At 40.4% G+C, this 9,901-nt stretch overlaps 1 protein-coding gene across 2 annotated transcripts in view; it reads right to left on the reverse strand.

Moving 5' to 3' along the window:
* Window positions 1–2,704: 2,704 nt before the first annotated feature.
* The window catches only part of LOC109959550 (calpain-5-like), an 8,249-nt gene continuing 1,052 nt past the window's right edge, over window positions 2,705–9,901 (reverse strand). For both annotated transcript variants that reach the window (XM_020599004.1, XM_020599005.1), the window contains exons 2-13: window positions 8,901–9,083; window positions 8,474–8,605; window positions 8,156–8,364; window positions 7,877–8,069; window positions 7,595–7,785; window positions 6,831–6,908; window positions 6,539–6,734; window positions 6,325–6,447; window positions 4,526–4,728; window positions 3,983–4,104; window positions 3,541–3,677; window positions 2,705–3,060 (exon numbers count right to left, since the gene is read on the reverse strand). In XM_020599004.1, the coding sequence (XP_020454660.1) occupies window positions 2,881–3,060; window positions 3,541–3,677; window positions 3,983–4,104; window positions 4,526–4,728; window positions 6,325–6,447; window positions 6,539–6,734; window positions 6,831–6,908; window positions 7,595–7,785; window positions 7,877–8,069; window positions 8,156–8,364; window positions 8,474–8,605; window positions 8,901–9,083 (1,947 nt within the window). In that variant the 3' untranslated portion in view covers window positions 2,705–2,880. The remainder of the gene's footprint in view (window positions 3,061–3,540; window positions 3,678–3,982; window positions 4,105–4,525; window positions 4,729–6,324; window positions 6,448–6,538; window positions 6,735–6,830; window positions 6,909–7,594; window positions 7,786–7,876; window positions 8,070–8,155; window positions 8,365–8,473; window positions 8,606–8,900; window positions 9,084–9,901) is intronic.

Below are 9,901 nucleotides of genomic sequence, written 5' to 3' on the forward strand. Positions count from 1 at the left end.
CACATGTATATGATGGCACTCATTTTGTATAAGTATCTCAAGTAGGATTATCCATATTATACTGAGTTTGTGTGGCTCTGTTTTTTCTTTTTACAGTATGTTGCCCTTTGTTGTAAATTAATCAGACTTGGGTAGAAAATCAACATCTTAATTAATATCAAGTCCTTGTTTTTATTACCTCTGACAATTAATTATGAAATTGAAAGGAGGAAATACTAAATCACAGACTCAACAGGAAATGTTTTCAATTTAATATCTATATTTGGTGATGGATTGTCCTTTGTGCTGGCACACAGTGCCCAGTGAGTAACCCTGACTGAACACTTTTTCTATGACAGTGGAAAGCAGAAAGTCATGAAATGACAGTGAGTTCTAGGTCCGGTGCCCCAAATGATCATGGCTTCCTAGAGTACTCAAACATCCCTGCTTCCCTAGAGCTGAAGCAGGAAATAACATGGCGTCCTCTGACAAAAATAAATAAACATCGCAAACATAAAATACACCAAATATATTGTAAATGTATTCAGTGGTCGGATTTTTAGAGACATCTAAGCTTAACTGTGAGTAGAAATATGAAACAACTGTTCTATTTTTCAGGCGTATATGAACCATTAGTACATAGTTGTGGTCTTATCATCTTAGACTGATGAATAATATGACTGTGACTGTACATGTTTGGATTGAATGACGGTGTAATCTTGGCCTACCCTTCTAGGTGAACATTCATGTCTAATAATTAATGTTATTCATTGTTCCCTTGCTCCTTTATTTGATATTTAAGGTGCTGCTCATTTATATTTCAGCAGCCTTTTGTTTGTTTGACTCTTATTTTATGGGATCTATACATTTTGGAGTGAGTTTCTGGACACGTGGCAGGTTAGAGAGGAGCAGGGGAACATTATCCACTGAGCTGAGTAGTGAGTGCTATTTTATGATTGTATGTTGTCCTAATGAAAACAAGCTGTAGTAGAGGTTCATATTGTTTGCTAACATTCCTTCCATACCTGGTTAGTATTTAAATGCATTCATGTACAAAAGCTACAAATCTACCTTGTGTCGGTATCTGGTAGCTTCCCCTCTGTGTGTGAGTATGTGTGTGTTAGGGGGCTACCTCGATCTGCACTAGAAGATGCCTCACTCGTGCTGTCCACTTTGACTATGAGGTGCAGGGTAGCTGCTCAGTCATACTGTACCTCTGTTGTACAGGAAATGTACAAAAGGTGAAGGAGTGCTGTTATACAGGAGGATGCAACAGAACCCATGCATGTAAAACAAACTATACACTTTATCTCATCTTCCAATAGGTGTTAGACTGTCATGTATGTATGTATGTAAATATAATGAGGACACACACCCCCTTTTTTTCAGAAATATGTAACTTCAAATGACAATATTCAGGTTGCTCTATGGTATCTATCACTACACATTTTGCACCCTGGAAATCAAAAAAATGAAAAACAAACACACACACGTGCAGTCTCTGAACTCCTGGATCCAGCTCTCCTGTTTGGGCTTTACTGGACACTCCTTCATCTGGACAGAGAGCTGGTGAATGCAGAGCTCTGTGTGCGGGCCCACACAGTCTGTCCTGAGAACCACTGCTGAGTGTAGGTACCTGTGTGTGTGTGTGTGTGTGTGTGTGTGTGTGTGTGTGTGTGTGTGTGTGTGTGTGTGTGTGTGTGTGCTGTAGGTGCAGGTGGCCAGTCAGGAAGCTTCGCCGGATCCTAAGACATTTGACCTCTGTCCTATGTACAGGTCTGAACTATGAGCACAAAAGTGAATTTTGGGACAAGAGACACTGCTGATGTGCCCCCTTTTCTGTGGTTGCTCCTGTACATTCCTCTCTTCTGAATGTGTAAACCTGTACACGTGATGTGAAAATTCCTCTAGTAATATGTATCAAGAGAATGGAACAAAGACAAAAATGTTACTTTTTAAATTATTATTATCATTATTATTATTACTCTTATTATTCCCTAGCTTTGTAAAACTGCTGATCCCTCTGGCATACCTCAGCAGGCCTTTCCCCCATCTCTGAAAAAGGACAAGTGAGTGACGGGGAAATGAGGTTTTGGATAAACTATTTTTAATTGTGGTTGAAGCAATAGACTTTTGAACTTTGAATTGTGCATGGCTGTGTCTTGAGTGTAAAAAATATTGCAGTTTGGGAACTGGACTGAAATAAAAAGAGGAAGAAAACCAGAGGTGTGACCATTCGTATAGGTAATTGCTATTCCAAGGTGAAATTTCTTGAATTTAGAAGGAAAAGAAATCAATGTCACATGAATTATGTGTTATCATAATGGTAAGGTAAGACTTCAAGATCCCCTTAACTCAAAAATATGTTTGTTTTTTTATGTTTATATGCCATAAAATGTCACACTTAGCGGTAGTAGACACACTGGAATATCAACAGCAATGCCGTGGGTACATTTGCATATATTTGAATATTCATACACCCTGGAATTTACAATGAGGGGCAAATGTCGACACCTATTACAGAAATTTACTGAACTTTGAGGAAAAACTGTATGCAAATATAAATATTTAAATGTCTGGAGTGGAACTTTAAATGACGAGTTACTGCTTTATTAATCACAGTATTTATGGTTTAACAGGTTAAAAAGGAATATTTTGTTCAAGCAACTTGCAAAGCATCAGTATAAAATCATTAAACAGATTAAGCATCTTGTAAATAAGTAACAGGCAGTGACATCCAGCCTGTCTATGTGTGTCCTGTTTAGCTCCTGCACGTAAGTCACCAGCATGTCAATAACTGTAAAATTCTGCTCAGTGTATTTTCATAGAAGCATACAGTGGTGGAAAACAGGCTGTTCTGTTACTAGCCTTGGAATTAAATACAGTAGATCACTGGTGGGGTCACATTTCGGTCAGCTGAGTCGAAGTTATGATCCTCAAAGTGATGCTGCCGGGCATCATTTCATTCTTGCTGCCTTGTTTCCTCAGCTGAAGCCTCTGGGGCTGACTGTTGTCATTCACTGAGCCAGACAACACCACCTGGCCCATAAACTCGTCCTTCACTGCATTACTGTTCCAAACCTGAGGAAGGATTATACCACAATACATCTTTAGGACCTTTACACAGTACTGGTGACTCTGATTTGATTAAGTCACTTCAGGTAGAGATGGTGTCTTCTGCTGTAAAAGCTGCCATAACATCTCTCAGTTATACAGTACAGTAGTTTTATGTGAGCGTTTCTCATTCATAAACTTGGTTTTCCCATGCATGACCAACAAAACCTGAATAAGCACAATAAAGTTCATCTCTTCAATATAGACAAATAAATGAAAAACAAGATTCACATTTAATAAACATAACAGTTTTCATGACTAACATTTTCAGGTAAATTGAGGTTTATGAACTTTCACAGGTTCTGAAAATTCTCATTCTCATTCTTATATTGCTGAAATGGTTTAAAAACACTGATTTATTGAAAATGCATCGTCCTTAAGCTTTATGCAGGTCCATTTTCAATGTGAGTAACTGTAGGCATCGAGACCAGACAGCTGCCATCTTACCTCCACAGTTATGGGCTTTCTGGGCTTCTTCCTATAGAAAATGGCGCTGGTTGTAAACTCTGGATGCAAGGTGTCCTTCTTGATGGTGGATTGCACTGACTTGCCTTCACAGTATATGATCACATACGGGTCTGCACCTGCATAAGCATGTGTAAATTTCAGTCACAGTAAACTCCAGTTCTGCTTTTACTCATCTTTTAACAGTCAGAATCTTTTAGTAGCATTTCCTGTGTACAAATCTTTATTTAGTTTTGTATTTCATCACATAATTAAGGACTTGTTGCACAACAACACGCCCTGATGTGTTTTAAAGCAGCTTTGAAGAACCACAGACCTTCAGGGTCATGTCAAATCACAAATAATCTAATCTTGATAACTTGGCTATTCACATACAAAGAACAGCACACAGGGGTAAAGTGAAGCTTTTGCAAAGTCCTCTAACCTCCTGTACTGTCCTGGTTCTGCAGCCCCTCAGCTCCCTGGATGTAGATGTGAGTCACAGCTTGTGGGTACCCAAGGAATGAACTCCAGCATTTCACCTTTGGCTTATCATCTGTCAGCTCCCTGTGAGAGCAGAGGAGAGTAAAAGGACCAAAACTCTGACCTAGATTTTTTGCACCAGCAAAGTAAAAGCCTGGAGATTACATCATGAATAGATTCACGACAACACTGTCGAACTAGTCAGCTGCATGTGAGTGAACATGATTTGCTTCTGTGATAAAGTTTGCAACAAGAATGTTAGGTACAGAACAAAATCTGGCAAAACAAAATCTTTGGCCAAGAAAAGCACTGGGAGAGTGAAATTAAATAAAGCCATGTGAACGGACCATCAACGGCCATTTTGGGTAAATTTGTCTGCTTTTCCTGGGTATTATTCAGCGATCAGTGTTTGTACTGAACAAAAAACACTTCTGAAAGTAAAACATGAAGAAAGCATTTCTGCCTGACAGCATTACAGGTTTGCTGCTAACTTACACTGACGTACCTGCAGCCGGAGTCCACATCAGTGAAAACTCGAATCATGTAATCTCCCAGCATCTGAGGCCTGTAGGTGGTGGGAATGATGAGGTAGCGTCCCTGTGGCAGCTTGATTCTGAAGAACACTGTCCGAGCGTTGATGTAGGTGGTCGATCCCACACAGTTTTGGGTCAGAATGTCATGCATCCGATATTTTCTGTTCAGTTCCACCTGAAAAACAACAACCAGGACTTAGGATTAGTGGTCACTCAAAAATCAGTGAACAAATCTTTGACTTCACTCATCAGGCTTAGAGTCTAACATGCAGTTTTACATGTGCATGGTGCTCTATCCTGATTACGTGCCTGTCAATGTAAACATCTTACATTGGTTTTGAAAACTCAGATCTGCTGCAGTAGCTGGAGTAGACCTGAAGAAACCAGGACATTGTGGCTGGTTAAAAAAACCTGAGAAATAACTAATGAATAAAAGGATAAAAGAATTTCATAAGGTTTAATTAAAATCAAATGTATGCATGCCACTCTCCCATAGTCCCTTATCAACTCTAAGACTGGAGGGCTGCATTAAGCTTCAATATGTCACTGACACATACGGTATTTTCAGTTTTGAAAATTGCGATTTTAATAAACCTACCAGTTGTGAGTAAAAGTCTTCTTTCTATGGAGGCCACAGAAAAATACAGTATAAAGTAGTAAGTGACAACATACAGCTGAGAATGTGGACACAGTATCTGGAGTCCATCACATAAAGGAAGAGGATATATCACTGGTATAATCACCAGACTGTAGATAACAAGGGTCAAATCCAGGTTAGGGTTTTAGTTCAACAAGCTGTGTGCACACAGCCACTGCTGCTGCTGCTTCTTCTTTTTTAATCACAGGCTTTACACCTTGTGGCACCAACATCTATTACTGTCCAGAACTACTTGCCCCTTTGGCAGCACTTCTGTCAGCATGATAAGAGTGTACGGTGTGTTTGAACTTAGCCATATCTCTGACAGGTTAATCATATTACAGGAGATGTGCTGTCAGTTTTGCTTCCTACGGTTACATTTAAACATGACTATCTAATCCCACTGTGTAAGATTAAATGTAGTTTGGTGGGTGTGACAGCTGCTTTAAAAGAGAGTCACATAACATGAGAACTGAAAGGGCTTTGTAATATAATAATTAATAAAAACCTCTATTGCAGCATATTACTGAGTTAATTCATTTTTATGAATGTGGCTCTCTAACTCCACGGTTCAAGACAACATGCTATGGTGGTTCCACATATGGCTACCAGTAGCTGCCAAATTTACCCATGAGGTTTGTATAACAGCTCCACAAGCGTGGTACTACAACACAGACCCCTGAACAGACTACACTCTACTGAGAGTTTAGAGGAAGTATTCACCAGCTGGAAACAATCACCTGAAGTATGTGCATTCTTCACGTACGCTTTAGCCACTTGCTGAAAGAGTCTGTTTTGGTTCTGATAAGTATGTTTGCCTATGAGTAATAGCCCTTCATAATTCTTGCCTTTTGCCTAACAAACCTTTTAAAAGTCATACAAAACTAAAGGGTCTGGCCAAAAGAAAAGGCGAAATATGACGGAATGACACAGTTTCCCCCAAAATAAACTTAAATTGAACCTAAGTCCTCATCTGAGACAAACAGCAGTTCTTCTGTAATAAGCTCCACTGTAGTCAGCCTCACCCTGATCTGTGCGCAGTGTTTCACAAACTCTTCTAGATCAATCATTAACCAATCATCAGATCAACAAAGCATAGAAGAGGTATGGCAGAAGGGTTATTCTAGATGTTACCCTGAAGATGCTGAGGCCAATGGTTAGATTTTCTCCTTGTCCAGTTTTTCTATGGATCTTCATGTCTCTCTGTTGCAAGGAAATCATGACTTCATCGTCCTCTTTTGTAAGATCAAACAAATACTGTAGGAGAAGTTGAACAGTAGTGAATATACATGTGCATGAATGTACAGTAAATAATGTGAGAAGGGAGTCCATCCTGTGTCTGCAGTACCTGTGGGTTCTGCAGGAATGTCTGCTTGTGGTTAGCGCAGCCACCGCACCGGTTTAAAAGTGGGTCTGTATTTTTGGTCCAACTCCCAAAGTGCACAACTTCATTCCATGTCTTATGGACACTGATCAGTGAGGTATTGATAAGACGGCACACATCTGCACTTGTGAAGAACTTGCACCAGTCTGTGAATGACATCCTGTGGATGCAAACAGAACTTGGATTATTACACTGTGAATGAGGTTATCAGCTCCTACTGGTGGACTGTCGGAATCGGATGGACTTATTGACGTACCAGAACTCTCCATCATCCTCCACTACGATGCCAAGGTTGGCTCTCTCCTTATTACCAACCTTTGACCATTCTTCAGAGCTGACAAGCAACAAGTGCAGCAGATGGTTAATTACAGTTTTTCTCAGTTGCTTTTGTACATTTCTTGAATCAGAAATGAAATTTTTGAAACTACTTGTCCACCCTCCACATAATTTATTATTATTCTGTGTTAATCCAGAAAAAATCCACCTTCTGAGTTATAAAATGTGGCTATAAACATTTGTATTTTGCTTTTTCACAGAGGAGATACCAGGTTAGACAACACTTACACTGGATTTTTAAAATGATAAGGTTTCACACCAGAATCAAGACGTACTACTCCTAAGCAATATCCACATCTCAGTTGTTTATCCATATACCCAGTATGAAGTCAGTAGTTATTATTGTGATCAAAATATGCCACACTCCTTCCATCTCACGTCTTTACCTTGTGAGTTCCTTCCACTGGTCAGAGCCATATAGTATGTCTGCAAAAAGCTGACTTTTGGACCGTACTGAGTATACAGCTGGGCCGTAGATTGGCATGGATGATGACACAGGAGAGGCGTAAGAGGTTTCTTTAGATTTTTATTTTTATTTTTTTGCTTGGTGGTAACTATTGAAATCCACTACAAATGTAAGCTCATCACATACACTGTTTTCCAAAACTAAGCACAATTTACATTCTTCATTTAAATCTACAGGCTGAAAGTGTGAGTAGTGAAAGAACTTTAACCACTTCTCACCTGTCACTCCAGGCTCCCTTCCACTCAATCGTGCCCCAGGGGTTCCTCATGCGGATCAGAGGGATGGTTTCATTTTTGAAGAAGGCCAGCAGCCCGTGACCCAAACGTACCTTCTTCACTGCCGTTACTGAATACGCATGGCCTTTCACCAGCCCGTTTGCCATCTTGGCTTCCAATTCATGAGGCTCTGCCTGGTTAAATTATAAAAGCAAGTAGTCTACAAGAGTTTCTCTTACAGTAAGTACACAGCACAGGAAGTAAACATCCAGAAACAGCACAAACCATAATGGAGCAGCTTATTATTCCTCCACGGTCAAAGACCTTTTGTAGATCCTCAAACAGCTGATCTTGTTTTTTCTGGTCTTTGTAGTAAGCATCTGTCTCCAGGTCAATGGTTTCAGCCACAGCTCCACTGAAATCCACCACAGCATCTGCAGTATTTCCCCCATCCAGAGACTCATAGCAGCCAGACAGCCTGTACACAGAGGGAGATGGGCAATCACAACTTTAGGAAAAATGTCTGTTTCAGCACAAAGAATGCTATGGTTTAAGTTTACTGACTTGGCATAAGCCTTCTCTAGCAGAGCGCTCCAAAATTCATTTGTGGATTTCGAGTGACAGTAGATGAGCTTTCCATTGATTGTAGGCAGCCGGTCATCCACCACCACATCCACCCACTCTCCAAACACCCAGAACTGAAAGTGGAAGATTCCAGCATAGTTTTCTGGGTGTTTTGGATCCAACTCCTGCTCCTTCCAGTCAGGAATTACCTGGAGACACACACACAGCGCAATACATAAGCCTTATTACTACTTAGTAACTAACAGAAAATCCACCAACCACTCAACTCACAGAGCGGAACGAATCAAATTCACTCACCTTCTTCCAGAGGTTTGGCTTCAGAGCCAGAGAGGCACAGGCAGCAACAAACCAGCAGTTTCCCACAACTCCCTGGTTCAGGTCACGGGAGCTGATGCCCTCCACAAACAGATGGGGCTCACTGCACATCTCCTGCAACAGAAAGGTTCACATGATGAACTTTACACTCTTTATTCCCAAAGAGTATGTAAGTAGTTTTTGCTAGCCCCATCATAATAGGCATGCTATGTGTTTGTCGCTGATCATCATAGTAATGAGGAGTGATCTCTGTACTAAAAAGCAGATTTCTCCTCTACACTGAATGTGTCAAACACAGCTGCACCCACATGCCACCTCATATAGTAAAACTGGACTATGCTCATTTGCAGAAATAATAGCAATCTGTGATGTATGTTAGTGATGGACCACAGCCATCGCTGTCACTCACCCCTGGTCGCTTCCACTCCACCCTTCCCGGAGGGGGGTTCTTATAATATATGGATGCATTAGTGGCTGGAAACTCTGGGTCTTCAAACAGTGTCTTGTTCCTGATACAGTCCCTCTTCAGTGCAGCGTAGTGCTGGTTCTTGTAAGGGGTAGCAGAGGAGAACATGGTCCAGCTGCAGACAGACTGATGACAAGCATGAGAATCAGATATCTCAGACTTCATATGGTGTTCAGACACACTTTTTAATGGGTAGGTTCTCTGGACAGTCTAGGCTTACTGATGATCATAGGACGTTTGTATAGTTACAGTAGATACAAAATGTTACTTACAGCATTCTAACAACCAAACCTTTCAGTTTATAAGGATAAAACCCACAGATACATTTCTACAAACCTCTGACTGAAGCCAAAATTTGCTGTGAATGTATTTTTTTTATGCCCTGGTGTGCTGCAATTGTATTACAAACAAAAGCAATTCACAAGAATTATTGTCAGATTTTGCATCAGAAAGATGCATTTATGACAGAAGAAGGGATAAACAACACGACCGTATTCTCTGGGGAATGATGATATTTTAACTCTTGATCTTTTTGTACCCTCACACTGACCCCATGGAGCTGCATTCGGGCAACATGGGCCAACAGAATTATTCTATAAGTAGTTAACTTGCTGGACCTGGAACACCACCATATCAAAAAGTATAAGTAAAACAAATGATATAATAAGATACGGAATGTGCTGTAAAACATTATTAGAGATACCTCTGAGGAGAGAAGAAGGCTGAAGATAAATAGAAATAATAAATGCGCACTGTACTTCTCAGACAGAGTAGGTGCTTATTCCTTCCTGCTTCACAATAAGGAAGTCACCTGTATCACACTCCCACACACCAGTCACCTCTCTATGTTTACCCATTGTTAGAGTCACACCCTATCGTGTTTGTCCTATTCCATAGTCTACACACAGCCCAGCGTTATTATTGTTTTTCTCCAGATTGTGATG

The sequence above is a fragment of the Monopterus albus genome, unplaced genomic scaffold (genome assembly GCF_001952655.1).
Source record: "Monopterus albus unplaced genomic scaffold, M_albus_1.0 scaffold39.1, whole genome shotgun sequence".
Lineage (NCBI taxonomy): Eukaryota > Metazoa > Chordata > Actinopteri > Synbranchiformes > Synbranchidae > Monopterus > Monopterus albus.